Source organism: Artemia franciscana, chromosome 12 (genome assembly GCF_032884065.1).
Source record: "Artemia franciscana chromosome 12, ASM3288406v1, whole genome shotgun sequence".
NCBI lineage: Eukaryota > Metazoa > Arthropoda > Branchiopoda > Anostraca > Artemiidae > Artemia > Artemia franciscana.
This window is the reverse complement of record NC_088874.1, coordinates 21605670-21626470: the sequence shown is the minus strand read 5'-3', so window position 1 is coordinate 21626470 and position 20801 is coordinate 21605670. Positions and strand designations below refer to the sequence as shown.

Sequence of the window (20801 nt, the reverse complement as noted above, 5' to 3'; positions counted from 1 at the left end):
TTAATCCTTTAGAAGAGTTAGAGCTACTTTTGAAATATCGGGAACACACTCAAGAAGTTTGCTTTGTTTGATCTGAGTAAACCAGTTTTTCTCTCGCATTCGGTTATAGCCTAATTAGTTTAAGCGCTTGTTGAATATCCAGAACAAACTCAAGAAATGAAGTTAGGTTAATCATAACAAAATATACCAAAAAATGAAGAGAATAGAATACTTTAGTAACATAATTATGGAAACAACAACAAATGTTATGGAAAGCAGGCCACCCAGAACGCATTATATTAAATACCTAACCACCTCTATATAATAAATATTGGTACTTTTGTCTCGTAGCCACCACACTCAAGATCTTGAACATTTTGTTTTTGTTTCATTAATCTTGAAGTTTTGTTTCATTAGCATTAGCAAAATGAACGCCTAAAACCAAATATTTAGCATTCATTTAGAGGAAAGGGGTTAAGTGGGCACTTGCCCGGGTACAGAAATTTTAGGGGCGTAAATTTATAATCCAACTTATACTTATCCTAATAATACTTAATACTTACAGTAAATATAAGCAAATTGAATAGGCCAGAACCATCACTGCATTCCCCTGAAGGATAACCCATATTCACTGACTATCCGGAGGTGGACCCCTCTTGCCCCCCTAAAAATGCTGAAGCTACGCCCCTGCATACTACTAAAGTACAAACGTTACCGATTTGTATGATAACGTACAAGGTTTTAGGCGTTCTGAGGTTTGTTTTACAAAACAAGCACCTATTATTGGCTAGCACAATTTTTCAATCTGTCAGCAAAAAAAAAAAATAAATAAAAATGCATTCACCTCGACAACCTAATAAAATGTATAAACGTTAATCCTCAAGAATGCACATGACATACTGAATATCGTAGCTTCATTTAGCGGCAGTTTTTACTATTTCTCCCAGGAGGCAACTAGCTAAGGTGGGATTTCGCATGAGATAGGGAGTAAGAACACCCGTTTTTCCAAATCAATGGGAGACAGGAATTCAATCCAAAGGAAATAAATGCATTTTTTTTTACGAAAACAGTTCGAACAACCAACTTTAAGTTACATGGACAGGAAAACATCTTCTTATTAAAAATAACTTTTTAATAGAACAGTTATTATGGAAAATAACTTAAATGTGTGCTTATTGCTTTAACACACGGTTTTAATTTTTCTGGGTTTGGTGGGCTCAGACATAATCAGCTTAGCGTGAGAAAGATAAATTACAATGCAGGAATATTTTAATTAAGTATTTATAGAGTTGGCATTTTTTTTAGAATTAGTATTTAATATAATGCGTTCAAGAAGGCCTGCTTTAATTCTCTGTTGTAGTTTCCATAATTATGTTGCTAAAGTATTCTATTTTCATCATATTTTAGTATATTCATTGCGATTAACCTAACTTCAGTTCTTGAGCATGGTCGGGATATTTAACAAGTAGCTCAAGCTCCTTCACGAGGGGCTTGGGTCACAAAACAGTGTTTCGAAATGTACCCTCTAGCCACTTGACGTTGGCACTGGCACTTACTGGTCGGGATGTGATCAAACAGTTCGTGGTAATGAACTGTAGTAAGGAGCGACTCGGCTCAATAGTAAACAAAACTATAAAAAACGGAATTTTGATACTAAAAGATACATCAAAAGAATCGGATTTTCACGCCGATTTTAAATATAAAGTTTCATCAAATTTAGTGTTTGTCATCGAAAGTTAGGAACCTGAGAAAATTTGCCTTATTTTGGGAAATAGGGGGAAACGCCCCTAAAAGTCATAGAATATAAAAAAAAATCACACAATCACATTCAGCGTATCAGAGAACCCTGTTGCAAAAATTTCAAGCTCCTATCTACAAAAATATGGAATTTCGTATTTTTTGGCAGAAGACAGATCACGGGTGCGTGTTTATTTATTTTTGTTTTTTCTTTTCCCCAGGAGTCATCGTATCGACCAAGTGGTCCTAGAATGTCGCAAGAGGGCTCATTCTAACCGAAATAAAAAGTTCCAGTGCCCTTTTTAAGTGACCGAAAAAATTGGAGGGCATCTAGGCCCCCTCCCACGTTCATTTTTTCCCAAAGTCAACGGATCAAAATTTTGAGATAACCATCTTGTTCAGCATAGTCGAAAACCATAATAACTACGTCTTTGGGGATGACTTATTCCCCCACAGTCCCCGGGGGAGGGGCGGCAAGTTACAAACTTTGACCAGTGTCATACAGTAATGGTTATTGGGAAGTGTATAGACGTTTTCAGGGGGATTTTTTGGTTTGGAGGGGGAAGGGTTAAGGGGAGGAGGATATGTAGGAGGATCTTTCCTTGGATAAATATGTCATGGGGGAAGAGAAACTCAATGAAAAGGGTGCAGGATTTTCAAGCATTACTATAAAAAAAAACAAGAGCTAAGAGCTCATAAGGCACTTGTGACGAGGCGAGAAGAGCTAAAAGCCAAGAGATCATATGGTATGAGCTCTAACAAAATTCTATGAATCAATAGATTGATTTAAAAAGGAAAATCAGAGGCTTAATGCCGGCCAGGATTTAAAATAAGAGCTCTGAGTCACGATGTCCATCCAAATATCAAAATTTATTAAGATCCGATCACCCACTCGTAAGTTATAAATACCTAATTTTTCCTCTCCCTTTAGCCCCCCAGATGGTCGAATCTGGGAAAACGACTTTATCAAGTCAAATTGTGCAGCTCCCTGACACGCCTACCAATTTTAATCGTCCTAGCACGTCCAGAAGTACCAAACTCACCAAATCACTGAACCCCTCCCCTCAACTCCCCCAAGAAGAGCGAATCCAGTACGATTCTGTCAATTACGTATCAAGGACATTTGTTTATTCTATCCACCAAGCTTCATCCCGATTCCTCCACTCCAAGTATTTTTCCAAGATTTCCCCCTCCAACTCCCCCCAATGTCAAAAGACCTGAACGAGACTTGAAATATGAGCTCTGAGACATGAATTCCTTCTAAAAATCAAATTTCTTTAAGATCCGATCATCTATTCGTAAGATAAAATACCCTAATTTCCACGTTTTCCAAGAATTCTGGTTTCCCCCTCCAACTCCCCCCAGTGTCACAGGATCTGGTCGGAATTTAAAATTAGAACTTTAAAGCTCGAGATCCTTCTAAATATCAAATTTCATTAAGATCTGGTCACCCTTTCGTAAGTTACAAATACCTCAATTTTCAAACTTACCCCCCCCCCCCAATTCCACCAAAGAGAGCAGATCCGGTCCGGTTATGTCAGTCACGTATCTTAGACAGGATTCTATTCTTCCCATCCAGTTTCATCCTGATCTCACCGCTTTAAGTATTTTCTAAGATTTCCGGTCCCCCAACTGCCCCCCAATTATTCTTGATCCGCTTGAGATTCGAAATAAGAGATCTGAGTTACAAGGTCCTTCTAAATATGAAGTTTCATGAAGGTCCGATCACTCCTTCGTAAGTTAAAAATACGTCATTTCTTCTTATTTTTCAGAATTACCCCCCCCCTAATAGAGTGGATCCGTTCCAATTATTTAAATCAAGTATGTAAGACTTCTGATTATTTTTCACACCAAGTTTCATCCTGATCCCTCCAATCTAAGCGTTCTCCATGATTTTAGGTTCCCCCACCCCAAACTTTCCCCAATGTCATCAGATCCGGTCGGGTTTAAAATAATAGCTCTGAGACACGATATCCTTCTAAATATCAAATTTCATTGAGATCCGATCACCCGTTCGTAGGTTAAAAATACCTCATTTTTTCTAATTTTTCAGAAATAACCCCCTCCCCCCCAAACTACCCTAAAGAGAGCGGATCCGTTCCGTTTATGTCATTCATGTATCTAGGACTTGTGTTTATTTTTCCCACCAAGTCTCATCCAGATCCCTCCACTCTAAGTGTTTTCCAAGTTTTAGGTTCCCCCTCCCAACCCCCCCCCCCAATGTCACCAGATCCTGTCGGGATTTAAAATAAGAGCTCTAAGACACGATATCCTTCTAAATATTAAATTTCATTGAGATCCGATCACCCGTTCGTAAGTTAAAGATACCTCATTTTTTTATTTTTTCAGAATTACCCCCTCCCCCCAACTACCCCAAAGAGAGCGGATCTGTTCCGATTATGTCAATCATGTATCTGGGACTTGTGCTTATTTTTCCCATCAAGTTTCATCCCGATCCTTCCACTTTAAGTGTTTTCCAAGATTTTAGGTTTCCCCCCTCCAACTCCCCCCAATATCATCAGATCCTCTCATGATTTAAAGTAAGGGCTCTGAGACACAATATCATTCCAACCATCAAATTTCATCAAGATCCCATCACCCGCTCATAAGTTAAAAATACTTCATTTTTTCTACTTTTTCCGAATTAGCCGGCCCCCCACTCCCCCCCCCCCCCCAGATGGTCAAATCGGGGAAAAGACTAGTTATAATTTAATCTGGTCCGGTCCCTGATACGCTTGCCAAATTTCATCGTCCTAGCTTACCTGGAAGTGCCTAAAGTAGCAAAACCGGGACCGACAGACAGACCGACAGACCAACAGAATTTGCGATTGCTGTATGTCACTTGGTTAATACCAAGTGCCATAAAAACAATAAAAAAATAAACATGAAAAAGTTTTTTCAATTGAAAGTAAGGAGTAGCATTAAAAATTGAAACGAAAAGAGATTATTACGCATCCTCCTCCTAAATACCTCGTTCTTTATTCTAAAGTATTTTTAGTTATTTTAACTATTTATTCTATGGCCTTTCTGATTCAGGGGTCATTCTTAAAGAATTGGGACAAAACTTAAGCTTTAGAGTAAAGAGCGAGGTATTAACGAGGGGACAAACCCCCTCATATACATAATAAAAATATAAGAATATAGAAGTTTGTTACGTAAGTTAATTCTCAAGTTACGTATATTTTTTTGGCACTTGGTATTAACCAAGTGACATATAGCAATCGCAAATTCTGTCGGTCTGTCTGTCGGTCTGTCTGTGGGTCCCGGTTTTGCTACTTTAGGCACTTCCAGGTAAGCTAGGACGATGAAATTTGGCAGGCGTATCAGGGACCGGACCAGATTAAATTAGAGATAGTCGTTTTCCCGATTTCACCATCTGGGGGGAGCGGGGGGCCCGTTAACTCGGAAAAAATAGAAAAATTGAAGTATTTTTAACTTATGAACGGTTGATCAGATCTTAATGAAATTTGATGTTGGGAAGGATATCGTATCTCAGAGCTATTATTTTAAATCCCGACCGGATCTGGTGATATTGGGGGGGGGGGGTTGGGAGGGGGAAACCAAAAATCTTGGAAAACACTTAGAGTGGAGGGATCAGGATGAAACTTGGTAGGAAAAATAAGCACAAGTCCTAGATACATGATTGACATAACCGGAACGGATCCGCTCTCTTTGGGGTAGTTGGAGGGGGGGGGGAATTCTGAAAAATTAAAAAATGAGGTATTTTTAACTTACGAACGGGTGATCGGATCTCAATGAAATTTGATATTTAGAAGGATATCATGTCTAAGAGCTCTTATTTTAAATCCCGACCAGATCTGGTGACATTGGGGAGGGGAGTTGGGAGGGGGAAACCTAAAACGTTGAAAGCACTCAGAGTGGAGGGATCGGGATGAAACTTGGTGGGAAAAATAAGCAGAAGTCTTAGATACTTGATTTACATAATTGGAACGGATCCGCTCTATTGGGGGGGGGGGGGTATTCTGAAAAATTAGAAAAATGACGTATTTTAACTTCCGAAGGAGTGATCGGATCTTCATGAAACTTCATATTTAGAAGCACCTCGTAACTCAGATCTCTTATTTTAAATCTCAACCGGATCCAGCGTAATTGGGGGGGGGGCAGTTCGGGGGAACCGGACATCTTAGAAAATACTTAAAGCGGTGAGATCAGGATGAAACTGGATGGAAGAATAAAAACCTGTCTAAGATACGTGACTAACATAACCGAACTGGACCTGCATTCTTTGGGGCAGTTGCAAGGGGGGTTAATTCAGAAAAATTAGAAAAAATGAGGTGTTTTTAACTTACTAACGGGTGATCAGATCTCAATGGAATTTGATATTCAGAAGGATACCGTGTCTCAGAGCTCTTATTTTAAATTCGACCGGATCTGGTGACATTGCGGGGGGAGTTGGGAGGGGCAAACCTAAAACTTGGAAAACACTCAGAGCGGAGGGATCGGGATGAAAGTTGGTGGGAAAAATAAGCACAAGTCCTAGATACATGATTGACATAACCGGAATGGATCCGCTCTCTTTGGGGTAGTTGGAGGGGGGGGGTAATTCTGAAAAATTAGAAAAAATGAGGTATTTTTAACTTACGAACGGGTGATCGGATCTCAATGAAATTAGATATTTAGAAGGATATCGTGTCTCAAAGCTCTTATTTTAAGTCCCGACCGGATCTGGTAACATTGGGGGGAGTTTGGGGTGGGGGAACCTAAAATGATTGAAAACGCTTATATTGGAGGGATCGGGATGAAACTTGGTGGGAAAAATAAGTAGAAGTCTTAGATACGTGATTTAGATAATTGGAACGGATCCGCTCTTTTGGGGGGGGGGGTAGTTCTGAAAAATTAGAAAAAATGACATATTTTCAACTTACAAGGAATGATCGGATCTTAATGAAATTTCCTTTTTAGAAGGACCTCGTAACTCAGATCTCTTATTTTAAATCTCAACCGGATCCAGCGTAATTGGGGGGGGGGCAGTTGGGGGTACCGGAAATCTTTGAAAATACTTAAAGCGGTGAGATCAGTGATTTGTGCAGCGGTGAGCTGCACAAATTGACTTGATAAAGTTGTTTTCCCAGATTCAACCATCTGAGGGGCTAAAGGGAGAGAAAAAATTAGAGAAAATTAGGTATTTTTAACATACGAGTGGGTGATCGGATTTTAATGAATTTTGATATTTAGAATGACATCGTGACTCAGAGCTCTTATTTTAAATCCTGACCGGCATTAAGCCTCTTATTTTCCTTTTAAATCAATCTATTGATTCATAGAATTTTGTTAGAGCTCATACCATATGATCTCTTGGCTCTTAGCTCTTCATGCCTCGTCACAAGTGCCATATGAGCTCATAGCTCTTGTTTACTAATAAAAACGTTCGTTAAAATTTAAAGGTCCAGGTGCCTTTTTAAGTAACCGAAAAATTGGAGGGCAACTAGGCTTCCTTCCCCACCCCTTATTTCTCAAAATCGTCTGATCAAAACTAAGAGAAAGCCATTTAGCCAAAAAAAAGAATTAATATGCAAATTTCATTTTAATAATTTATGTGCGGAGAGCCAAAATCAAACATGCGTTAATTCAAAAACGTTCAGAAATTAAATAAGAAAAAACTAGTTTTTATGGCACTTAGTATTAACCAAGTGACATATAGCAATCGCAAATTCTGTCGGTCTGTCTGTCTGTCGGTTCCGGTTTTGCTACTTTATGCACTTTCGGATAAGTTAGGACGATGAAATGTGGCAGGCGTATCAGGGACCGGACCAGATTAAATTAGAAATAGTCTTTTTCCCGATTTGACCATCTGAGGAGGAGTGGGGGGCCCGTTAATTCGGAAAAAATAGAAAAAATGAAGTATTTTTAACTTAGGAACAGTTGATCAGATCTTAATGAAAGTTGATGTTTGGAAGAATGTCGTGTCTCAGAGCTGTTATTATAAATCCCGACCGGATCTGGTGAAATGGGGGGGGGGGAGTTATGAGGGGGAAACCTAAAATCTTGGAAAACACTTAGAGTGGAGGGATCAAGATGAAACTTGGTGGGAAAAATAAGCACAAGTCCTAGATGCATGATTGACATAACCGGAACGGATCCACTCTCTTTGGGGTGGTTGGGAGGGGGGTTAATTCTGAAAAATTAGAAAAAATGAGTTATTTTTAACTTACAAACGGGTGATCGGATCTCAATGAAATTTGATATTTAGGGGGATATCGTGTCTCAAAGCTCTTATTTTAAATCCCGACCGGATCTATTGACATAGGGGGGGATTGGGAGGGGGGAGAACCTAAAATCATGGAAAACGCTTAGATTGGAGGGATCGGGATGAAGCTTGGTGGGAGAAATGAGCAGAAGTCTTAAATACGTGATTTACATAATTGGAACTTATCCGCTCTATTGGGGGGGGGTTAATTCTGAAAAATTAGAAAAAATGACGTATTTATTTTAAATCTCAACCGGATCCAGCGTAATTGGGGGGGGGGCAGTTGGGGGGGACCGGAAATCTTAGAAAATACTTAAAGCGGATAGATCAGGATGAAACTAGATGGGAAGAATAAAAACCTGTCTAAGATACGTGACTGACATAACCGGACTGGATCTGCTCTCTTTGGTAGAGTTGGCGGGGGGGTAATTTGGAAAAATGAGGTATTTGTAACTTACGAAAGGGTGACCAGATCTTACTGAAATGTGATATATAGAAGGATCTTGTGCTTTAAAGCTCTAATTTTAAATTCCGACCAGATCCTGTGACATTGGGGGGAGTTGGAGGGGAAAACCTGAATTCTTGGAAAACGTGAAAATTGCGATATTTTTATCTTACCAATAGGTGATCGGATCTTAATGAAATTTGATATTTAGAAGGAATTTATGTCTCGGAGCTCTTATTTCAAATCCCGACTAGATCTGTTGACATTGGGGGGAGTTGGAGGGGGAAATCTTAGAAAACACTTGGAATGGAGGAATCGGGATGAAGCTTGGTGGATAGAATAAGCAAATGTCCTTGATACTTGATTGACGTAACCGTACTGGATTCGCTCTCTTTGGGGAAGTTGGGGGGAGGGGTTCAATGATTTGGCGAGTTTGGTGCTTCTGGACGTTCTAGGATGATGAAAATTGGTAGGCGTGTCAGGGAGCTGCACAAATTGACTTGATAAAGTCGTTTTCCCAAATTCGACCATCTGGGGGGCTAAAGGGAGAAAAAATATTAGAAAAAATGAGTTATTTAAAACTTACGAGTGGCTGATCGGATCTTAATGAATTTTGATATTTAGAAGGATATCGTGACTCAGAGCTCTTATTTTAAATCCTGACCGGCATTAAGCCTCTGATGTTACTTTTAAATCAATCTATTGATTCTTAGAATTTTGTTAGAGCTCGTACCATATGAGCTCTTGGCTCTTAGCTCTTCTTGCCTCGTCACAAGTGCCATATGAGCTCTTAGCTCTTGTTTTAACTGAAAGTAAGGACCGACATTAAAACTTAAAACGAACAGAAATTACTCCGTGTATGAAAGGGGCTGTTCCCTTCTCAACGCCCCGCTCTTTACGCTAAAGTCTTTTACTGTTTAATAAAGTAGAATTGAGAGAAAGAGTCAAACTTCAAGCTCCAATCTTCAAAGGGTGGAATATCGCTTTTCATGGCCCTTGGTATTTACCAAATGACATTCTGTCGGTCTGTCGGTCCTGGTTTTGCTAGTTTAGGCACTTCCAGATAAACCAGTACGATGAAATGTGGCAGGCACACCAGGGACCAGACCAGATTTAAGTAGAAATAGTTTCTCCGATTCGAACATCTGGGGGGGGGATTGGGGGAACGTTTAATCTGGAAAAATTAGAAAAAATTAGGTATTTTTAACTTACGAAAAGGTGATGGGATCTTGATGAAATTTGATATATAGAAGGATATCGTGTCTCAGAGCACATACTTCAAATACCGACCAAATCCGGTGACACTGGGGGGGAATTGGAGGGAGAAACCTAAAATCTTGGAAAACGCTTAGAGTGGAGGGATCGGGATGAAACTTGATGGGAAAAATAAGCACAAGTCCTAGATACGTGATTGACATAACCGGAACGGATCCACAATCCCGACCGTATCCGGTACTATTGGGGGGCGTTGGAGAGGGAAACGGGAAATCTTGGAAAACGCTTAGAATTGACAGATCGTGATGAAACTTGGTGGGAACAATAAGCACAAGTCCTAGACACGTGATCGACATAACGGGCTGAATCTGCTCTTTTTGGGGGAGTTGGGGATGTTAATTGGGAAAAATTAAGGTATTTTTAACTTACGAACGGGTGACTGGATCATAATGAACGTCATAACTGAGATCTCTTATTTTAAATCCCGACCAAATCCAGTGTCTTTGGAGGGAGTTGGGTGGGGTGAGCCGGAAATCTTGGAAAACGCTTAGAGTGAAGAGATCAGGATGAAACTTGGTAGGAAGAATAAGCAAAAGTCCTAGATACGTGATTGACATAACCAGACTGAATCCGCTCTCTTTGGGGTAGTTGGAGGGGGTGATAATTCGGAAAAATTAGAAAAATTGAGGTGTTTTTAACTTAAGAACAGGTGACCGGATCTTAATGAAATTCGATATTTAAATGGAACTCATGTCTCAGAGCTCTTATTCTAAATCTCGACCAGATCTGGTGACATTGGAGGGAGTTGGAGGGGAAAACTGGAAATCTTGGAAAACGCTTAGAGTGGAGAGATCGGGAGGAAATTTGGTGGGTAGAATAAGCAAATGTTGTAGATACGTCATTGAAGTAATTTGACTGGGCCCGCTCTCTTTGAGGGAGCTAGGGGGTCCAGTGCTTTGGCGAGTTCGGTGCTTCTGGACGTGCTAGGACGATGAAAATTGGTTGGCGTGTTTAGGACCTGCACAAATTGACTTGATAAAGTAGTTTTCCCCGATTCGACCATCTGGGGAGCTGAATGGAGAGAAAAAGTTAGAAAAAATGAGGTATTTATAAGTTACGAGTGGGTGATTGGGTCTTAATGAATTTTTATATTTAGAAGGACCTCATGGCTCAGAGCTCTTTTTTTAAATCCCAACCGGCATTAAGCCTCTGACTTTCCTTTTAAATCAATCTATTGATTCTTAGAATTTTGCTAGAGCTCATACCATATGAGGTATGAAAGGGAGAAAGGGAGAGGAAAATAGGAAAAATTGAGGTATTTTTAAGTTACGAGTGCGTGATCGGATCTTCATGAATTTTGATATTTAGAAGGACCTTGTGTATCAGAGCTCTTATTTTAAATCCCGACCGGCATTAAGCCTCTGATTTTTGTTTTAAATTAATATATTGATTCTAAGAATTTTGCTAGAGCTCATGCCATATGAGCTCTTGACTCTTCCGACCTCGTCACAAGGGCCATATGAGCTCTTAGCTCTTGTTCTTTTTTTTCAGAAGAAACTTCGTCGATGCATGTTTATTTGTTTTGTATTTTTCTCAGGGTGATTATATCAAACTGAAGGTCTAGGAAAATTGGGAGGGAGCTCATTGAAATTTAAATTTTAAGCTCGTTTTTAAGTGATCACACAGATTAGGTCAGAAAGTCTTGTTTTCTGCCATTTTAGGACACCAAACTATGACTTTATCCCAAAGAGGACGAATTTGCAATCAATTTAAAATTCTGAGAAGCTCATTGATTTAAAAGTATCAATAACTATACTTCAGGCTTCCTAGTTGAAAAAGAAATAATGTCACACAGTGGCAGTACTGGATTCAGCCAAGTTGATTCGCTTTATTTGTAATGAAACTAGGCTACGTTTGGTGATTTTAATTGCGTATCTGCTATAACGAGGGGGGGGGGTGAGTAATTATTTAGGTTAAGGGTAGGATGTTTCCTAAAAAGAACATTCTAATGGACAAACTGCCTACTCTTCATGAGATTTCAGTTAAATGTTGAAAGAGGTAAGGTGGGAGTATGAATGAATTAAATTGTTTCTCTGTACAGCTAAATTGTGAAATTCCCATATCTACCAGCACAAAGGTGGAAAAGGCAAGGCAGGTCATCATCTGTTCCGCCAGGAAATTTTTTTCGGGTGGCAAATACTGCTAGGAACTTAGTTTTCAGCAATTTTAAATGGTAATATTTTTCTTTTTCTATTTATTGGAAGTCCTTCAATGTATTTAAACAAATGTATGTAATGTATTTAATGATAAGAAAATCCTATTATAGAGGTTGTGATAGCTTCAGTTATATAGAAGATCAAAAGTCTCACAGAATTTCCATCCATATTAACAATAATACTCCTTTACAACCGAAATTCTTTAGCAGTAATATTAACAAGAAATTTTTACCGAATTTACTATTCACTGCCAATTTTTTAAGCATAATCGAATTTTATCCAAAGTTGATATTGCAAAGTTAAACATAGGACGGTTCTAATCAACGTACAATAATGATTTACACATTTTACAAATGATTAATCATGGATTTAAGGGACCGGTAGCTCAAATTATATCTTTGTTAGGCCGGGGTTTGATTTGGAAAACAATCCAAAATTAAATAAAAAAAAAAGAAATTTTCAAATGAAAGTAAGGAACAGATTTGAAACATGTTTGGACAAATTTTTCTTTGTATGAAGGGGACTATCTCCTCCTTAGCTCCTAATTCTTTACTGTGAAGTTGGCTTTTTTCAAAGCACTAAAAAACTTTTGAGCAAAGTGTTGAGAAGGGGAAAGTCCCCCTTATATACAGAGTAGTTTATATTTGTTTTAATCTCTAAACTTGCTCCTTAATTTATTTGAAAAATCTTTTCTATTTATTTAATTACATATCATAAAACTGTAAAAGTTTTATGAATACAATACTTTTGGTAAACGATCAATATTTCACTAATCTCTGTTTGGATTTTGATGGGTAATCAAACAGTTCGTGATAACGAACTGTAAGGAGTGACTCGATTCAATAGTAACCGAAAATTAAAAAAAATGGAATTTCGATACCAATAGATATAAAAAAAGAATGAACTTAATATGCTGATTCGAAATATATAAGTTTCATTAAGCTTAGACTTACCCATCATAAGCTACGAAGCTGAGAAAATTTGTCTAATTTTCAAAAAAAGGGGGAAAGACCCCCCTGACTGTCATAAAGTTTTAATGAAAATCACACCATTAGATTCAGCGTATCAAAGAACCCTATTGTAGAGGTTTCAAGCTCATATCTGCAAAAATGTTGAATTTTGTAATTTTTGCCAGAAGAAAAACCATGGATGCGTATTTATTTGTTTCTTGTTTTTTTTTGTTGTTTTTTCATGGGTGGTCCTACCGAGCCAATGGGCCTAAAACGTCGAAAGAGGGCTTATTCTAATGGAAATGAAATGTACTAGAGCCCTTTTCAAGTGACCAAAAAATTGGAGGGCAACTAGTCCCCCTCCCACGCAACTTTTTTCCAAAATCGTCCAATCAAAATTTTGACAGCTTTTTTCTTCCACATAGTTGAAAAGCCCAATAACTGTGTCTTTAGAGATAAAATGACCCCCTACAGCCCCTGGGGAAAGGTTTTTAGGTTATAAAATTTACCCATTGTTTTATTTGTTATTGGGAAGTACGCATCCATTTTTTCGGGTGGGGAGTATTTCGAGTATTTTGCACAGGGAGAATTTTCCATGGAGAGGGATATTTCCTGGGGGTGAACTTTTCTAGGGAAGTTTTACACTGGGTGAATATGCCAAAATTCCTATACGAAAATTCTTTATTTGTCTTGCTGTCTCTTTACCGATTCAATTTTAGGTGTGAAGATATTAAGAGTAATAGTCTGGGGTAAATTTTCACCAGAATTGAATTGCCCAGATGACATTTCGTTGGGGAGGAAGATTTTTCTTTTCGTTGGGGAGGTAGAGCCAGGTATCTTGGCGTTATTTAAAAAACGATCAGAAATTAAGTCTAAAAAAACAAAGCTTTTTACACTGAAAGTAAGGAGCAGAATTAAAACTTAAAACGAACAAATATATGAACAAATATATGAAGTGGGTTTCCCCCTCCTCAACACCTCGCTCTTTACGCTAAAGTTTAAATTTTGTCCCAATTATTTACAAACAACTCCTGAAACACAAGGGGCGTTTAATTAGAACAACAAGTAACTTATTTTAAAGTGCCGAAAAACTGTAGCGTGAAGAGCGAGATGTTGAGGAGGGGGGCAACCGCTTTCATATACGTAATAATTTCTGCTCATTTTAAGTTTTAATGTTTGTCCTTACTTTTAGTTGAAAAAACTATTTTTTTTTATTTAATGAAGCTTAGATACAAACATTTTTCTAAAGGCAATGGAAAAAGTAATTAAAGTAAAAGGCAATTAAAGTAAAAGTATATAAAACTGAAAAAAATAATCAGTTACAAAAAATATACAAAACAATAGCCTACTTACAAAAACTAAGATATAAACTCCCAGCATTCTGTTCTGTTGAGCAATGTCGAAGTGTTGGACGGATATTTTTTATCAACATCGACAGTTTTGAACTTGGTTAAACACCAAAATTTTGAATGCCTTTGGACCCAATTGTTAACAAAAAGTAACTAGTTATCAAAGTAGTTTGTTAAAAGTAAAACATTCAGCTTTCATTCAGCCTTTGAACTGTGAGGACGTAAGCTGGATTATAGGCCTACTTTGCATTTAATTGGATTGCACAATAAGCAATATCATTAAAAATTTTACAAATATCACAAATTTTATGATTACGAAATATTATAACTTACCAACGGCTTGATCGAATACGGACTATGATTTTTTGAATATCATTTAGATTATGGGGAAGTAAGCTTCCGTGACCTATAAAATGGACTTAAATAAGGATGCTGTTGCTAAACTAGCTGAGAAATTTTTCGGAAAAGATGCGTTTAAAGAGACTATTGAGACCTGTCGTGATATTTTTAAAGTGGATATTCTTGAGAGGCGCTGGGGATCTCATCTGGGTGCGGCTTTTGTGGCCGACATTTAGGAATTACTATCAGACTAAATCGCGAAAGGTGATCCTGTTCCACGATTTGCCATTATGGACCCGTCAGATGTCCCGGTTTTCCCGAGCGAACCAAGTACTGTTTTGGCATCAAGATTAAAAGATTGTGTTCGAATGGTAAATTTGCTCGTTGAAAAACAAAAGTCGGTTAGCACCGAAATGAATGAACAAAACCGTTTGTGGACGTTCCTTCCTAAGCCAGAAAATGCTACAGTTCCTGTCATTTTTCGTAATTTACCTGCTAGTATGCAGTCTTCTAACCCCGCTAAGCAGCGCGAGTTTATTTCAAGTTTAGGGTGCGTAGACAAAATCGACCATGTTGAGCAATGGAGAAATAGGCTACCGGTGTTTACGAAAGATAATGATTCTGCCTTATCGGTGGTAAGTGCCCTATCACCCGGTTCACGCATCAGTGCTAAGGTCGTAAAGAAGGGATATCTAGGAATTATACGGACTGACAAGGGCTTTGGAGAATCAAATATTACAGGTCTAGTTAACTCTGTTGCACAAGCAAAGTGCTTAGGAGGTAGTTCAGTCGTGTAGTTGTCCTTTAAATCTGAAATAGATCTCGATATCGCTCTAAAGCATGACATCAAAATTGATTATTCGCTTTTCCGGATGTGAACTCCACTGAATTGACCAAAGCAGTGGTACAAATGCCAAGGATTTAATCAATTTGCACGTGAATGTATGAATAAACTTAAGTGTGGTAAATGTCCCAGGCCCCATGTTAATAGCCGCGATGATGTGTGTTCAGCCTTCACTGTGAAACGCGCAAATTGTGGTGGAAATCACAGAAGCAACAGCTTTTCCTGCCCCGTGTTGAAGAACCGTATGCATGCCACTCCTTCGAGCACTCAAGCTTGATACTGATACCCCTTTCCTCCCGCAGGCATGAATCTTCGCACCAAATCTGACTGTGTAAACTTGTATTTTCATAACATAAATGGGACAAGAGATAAGTTAATAATTTCAGCTGAAATAATCAAGTCATTCGAAATAGTGTGTGTAGTAGAGCACCAGTTAAGTGGCATTAATAGTGATCAGTTGGAAGTTTCTTGCAACCACGAGCTCTTCATCTGTCTTGCGAAAATTACAGGTCGTCCCTCAGGGGGCATTAAAATGGCGGCAGTAAAAAAGAGCCTTAAGTGTGTTTTACTTGAAACCAATGATACTTTTGTTGCGGTTGATCTAGACCATACCGCTATTCTTTGAGTTTATATACCTACTAATTACAGAAACGAACAATGTAACGAACGTTTTGCTAAAGCATGTGCACGTGTCTCAAAAGTTTCTCATAAAATACGAGCGTCTGGTTAGGCCATCTTGCTTTGTGGCAATTTTAACACTGACCTTACTATTCATAGTTTACCGTGGTCCCAGATCTTACTATCATCACTTCCGAAAGATCTAACTGTGGCAACAAATAGGAAAAATTATTACTTATGTTCATAATTCACTTTATGTTCACTGATATTATGAATTTTACTTATCAAATTTGATGAAGGAAATACAAACTAAATTTGGATATGTTGACTGTTATTTCTTGAGGAAAACGGAAAAAAAAATCGTCGGGGTTACTCAGCTGATGATCCGCGGAAATTTGTTTGTTTTTTTTAAGCAAAATAGATTTATTAAAATTTCTGTAGCAAAAAATTCTGACCTGATTGAGCAAAACTACGGCATTCTTAGACCCAGAACATCAAAATTAGTCTAATTCAGCTGGAAAATCCTGGATGATTTTCAAAAAATATTTTTTTATTACCCAGTGTAATAATTAATAGGGCATTAATTTCCTACGCGGGTTTGTTCCTTTTGCAATTGAAAAGTTAAATAGTCAGGATTTGTCTATACCATAAACTTTCTAAACTGGAAGTCACAAATGACTTTCGTTTACAGGCGAGGGGATGGGGCCATTAAAAAACAGTCTGATAAACTGAATAAGAAGTTCAAGAAATTTGGAGCATTAGGGTTGCCGAGCCCAAAGCTTCCCTCCTCCCGTGTTCGTCCCTAAACAAATCCAAGTCTATTTATCTTTTTTAGGAGTACTAGTCTGTTCTATGCGTCCTTCTGAACTAAATACTATTCCAACACAATCCTAATTCCTTTACATTCAAAAAGTGGTGTAAACTTGGGCTTGGTCTATTGAGAAGGAAACATGTTCTAAAAGCGATTCTTGCTTAAGAATATGCAGAAAAATTGTGGTTAACATATTTTAAATACACTCCCACTGCATTTATCGCCCCCCCCCAATGTAGAAATATGCAGATCAAATTATATATTTCCCATGTGTTTTTCCGTTTCTTGATTTCGTCAGCGTTGATCCAATTTTGGGATACCAGGATGAAACAAGTGACGAACGGGAAATTGATGGGATACAGTGAAAGAGAATTCAAAACGTATCAACTAAATTTTTCTGCATATTATGTAGCACGAATTGTTTTCGTAACGTGTTTCCTTCTCAATATTCCCAATTCTATGCTTATACCCACCAAATTGCAATCGATTGATTTTCAAGTCACCTCAGGTTTAACTATTCCCCCCCCCACTCAATAATGCCATGGGAAAGGGGGGAACTACCCCTCCCAGACCTCAGTTCAGGAATTCAGTTCAGTTCAGTTCGGGCAGGGGGGAATCCTCCCCCCCCTGCCCGACCTTAGTTTGCCCTTTCCCAGCTGAAATTTAGTTTCTTCCAAAATCTTGTCAAAACTAAGATAAATCTACATAATTCAAGCATCAACAGAAACATATCTTTTAGTACATTTTTACCTTTTTAGTACTTTTATAGTACTAAATAGTACCTTCATGGTACCAAATAGTTTTTCTTTAGTTTTTACTGTCATTCTCACTTGATTTTGGAAAATTGGCTCCAACTTTGCCCCCCTCCGAGATTTTACGCCACTGGGGGGGGGGGCAGTTCTCCTCCCAATAATTTGGAGAAAAAATCACTATATAGGCCATGCCCCTTGACTATCCGGATGCAGACCCCCTTCTAAAATTATAGAGCTACACCCCTGCCTGTTTAACATCTGGTGTTAAGTTCTTTGATTTTAAGAGTGTCTTTTTTAGTCTAGAATTTCAGGAAGATGGTGGTGCCCGAAGCTTCCCTCCTATTATTTTAAAAATGCATTGCCTATCTTATAATGTCTTATAATCTTTACCACCTATCCTTTTCAAAATAATGTTTATGTAGGTTTTGTATATCTATTCAATTATGTTTCTTTGTTTGAAGCTGTCTAATGTACGACTGAACATAAACCAAAATTCTGGCTGTAACCAGTTACCTGTTACACCCTGTTGCAAAAATTCTTGTCAACAAAACCGGAAAAGATTCCTTTTTTTTTTACAGGGAAACGGATTGGTAATGAGCAAGTTGATTTCTTGAACGTTAAATTTCAAAAAGGCGCTACTTTTAACAAAAAGCATTGAAAAATTAATATTTTAAACAGAAAGTACTGAATGAAATACTACTTTCGAAAAAAGTAGTGACATACAGAGCACTTTCGAATATTTTTTTTTGAAGGCTTTTTCTGGGTTGACTTAATATCACGATTATTTTATTCATTTTTCCCACTGAAATTTTTCTTGGGCTCAGCACTTTTTCAAAGGTCAATCCCAATATTCACCCTTTTTCAAAGAGAAGGAGCCAACCGTTTCTTTCTATTTCATGATAATTTGCAGATCTGTTCAAGGGTAGTACACTACTCCTTTTCCTGTTTATTTTCAAGCAAAATTCTTCCTCGTCCCACTGCAAGCCCTAAAACACACTTTTCACGGCTCCCTTGCAACAGCCCTCTTTTTGGGCTTACTTTCGTTGCGTGTCTTGTGCCTTATATTCACTCATAAAACTACTGTCGGTGCCGAATATATTCTTTCAAATCTCTCTGTCACTTCTTTTCCGAAATCCATCTTCAATCGCTGATTCCTCAGTCCTCATCAGGATTGAGCAGTTTAAAAGTGATCGACTTCCACTGGATCAACCAAAGCTGACGAGACATCTGGAATTAAATTTCCTTACTCGAATCAAAAATGTTTCGACCCGAGCCATTCAAAAGACAACCCATTTTCAAAACAGCGAGCTTTCTGGTTTATTGCGTTAAGAAAAATTGTGCAAAAGTTAGAGATGAGCGATATTTCTTTAAATACCCTCATTTGTCCAAGACAGATTTAAGGTGTAATATGTCTATGCTGACCTTTATATTCAACTGCTTAGGTACAGAGAAGCACATCTACATACGAGTTCGTTTGAGGAGGACGTAGGAGAAATTACGAAAATATGAGATCTAATGACGTAATATAAAGAAAAATGTGAAATCATTGGGAAAATCATAAAAATCTCGAGGTTGTTTGGGGTACACACCCTCGAAGGTATATTTCTCTACTTACGTTTCTGAATATAAAGCTTCTTTTTCATTTAGTTCTTTTATGACAAAAAAAGATAAATATATAAGAATCTATTTCTAGGTGAATAAATGCTATTGAGTCAGCAACATGGAAAATAGTTCTGAAATGTAGTTTCGGTTTGTCTAACTAAGCTTTACTCAAAAGAGCTACTCCCATTACGTCACAAAACTAAGAGACTAACATGTTAACAAACTTCCGACTTAATATAGGACCTTAATATAAACCTTGATTTTTTTAGTGTAAAAAGCAGAGAACAAACTCTTTTTTAGAGCTGACAGAACTCTGCAAACCTCATGTTCTACATCTGATAACAAAAAACCGTTCAGTTAAGAATTTATTCTGAAATACCCAAAATCACGTTTCAGGTCATTATTTTTTCAATAGGTCAGGGGATCGTATGACGGATCTTGTTTCTATGGTATTCCTAGGATAGATTGATCGTATCGAGCTAATGGCTGTTGAAAACTGGGTTTGGATATTTTGGGAAATTTTAGCAAAAGAGAGAATTTTTCTTTTATGTATTTTTATTTCATATATACTTTTCCTAATACTTATATAAAAGACGGACGAGAAAAGTTTTACACATTTGGAAATAAATTCTAAAAAATACAAAATTGAAGATCTTAGAACCTGAGGATCGATGTATAGACTGTTATTTTTCTCACTCCAATCATGTATAAGAACAGAAAAAAATATATAGAATATGACAAAATATTTAACTAAATACCAACAAACGTCTCAACCACAATTTGGCTTTCAACGGCATCTGTGGCTACCTAACCAGATTAATTTTGCTCCTAAAAGAGAAAGTCAAGCTATATTTTTGGACAATCGTTTAGAGGGAATATTATATTTCCAATAAAGAAATCAAGAGAACAGTCGAATTGTAGCATCTGCACCACTTGTAAAAAGCCACGGCTGATGTGGGTGAAACAATACGTCAAATAATCCAAAATCATCCACTTTTTCATGTCCCCTCAAAATCTTCACTGGCACTATCAAAGGATTTTGCAGCAAGTCACTGAAATTTAAAACATTGAATCAGATCAGTATCTTGAGCCTAACCAAGTGAATTGGGAGCGCGATGAAATGCTAGCCGAGGATCTATTATTTTAAAATTTTCTACGCAATTAAGCAAGACAAAATTCGTCCCATACAATCGAGTCACTAAATTTTTTTTCACAAATTTTGCTTTCAAAATCTACCTTCAAAGGACAATTTAGCTCCGGATAGTCCTTTAATTTAATCAGTAATGGGGTTGCAAAACCTATTTCGCGTCTCTTCAGCAGCAAGAATTTGCGCTTACAAGAGCAAAACACTATCCTGATGAATAAAAATTGGATGTAATTGGTTGGATTTCTTTTGCAACAACCTTTAAGTGTGAAATGGTTTTGTCCACTTTAGTCACTCTCAAAATAAACTAGAAGCAACAAATGATCAGAGCGTGGTCTTGGCTAAAAGGAAACCAAACATAGAAGGACTGGTTCTGGCAAAACAGAAACATCCATGTAATTTAAAATTTTAACTTTTTAAGAAAAAGATTTTTGGCAAAATGTTCATCCATATGCAGTGTAACGTCGCGGGCAGTAGCACCCCAAAGCCCCTCAGTCCATCTTGTCACATGTAGGGAGAAAAAAGAAAGAAAGAAAGAGAGAGAGAGAGAGAGAGAGAGGAGAGAGAGAGAGAGAGAGAGAGAGAGAGAGAG

General features: G+C 37.8%; 2 protein-coding genes across 4 annotated transcripts in view; both read right to left on the bottom strand.

Annotated features, from left to right (window-relative positions):
- Window positions 1-919, bottom strand: part of LOC136033847 (uncharacterized) — a 32138-nt gene extending 31219 nt beyond the window's left edge. For both annotated transcript variants that reach the window (XM_065714799.1, XM_065714801.1), the window contains exon 1: window positions 824-919. The gene's annotated coding sequence lies outside the window, so the exon portion shown is untranslated. The remainder of the gene's footprint in view (window positions 1-823) is intronic.
- Window positions 920-19930: 19011 nt separating this feature from the next.
- LOC136033844 (ribosome biogenesis protein BOP1 homolog) overlaps window positions 19931-20801 on the bottom strand; it is a 55285-nt gene continuing 54414 nt past the window's right edge. For both annotated transcript variants that reach the window (XM_065714796.1, XM_065714795.1), the window contains exon 14: window positions 19931-20117. In XM_065714796.1, the coding sequence (XP_065570868.1) occupies window positions 19964-20117 (154 nt within the window). In that variant the 3' untranslated portion in view covers window positions 19931-19963. The remainder of the gene's footprint in view (window positions 20118-20801) is intronic.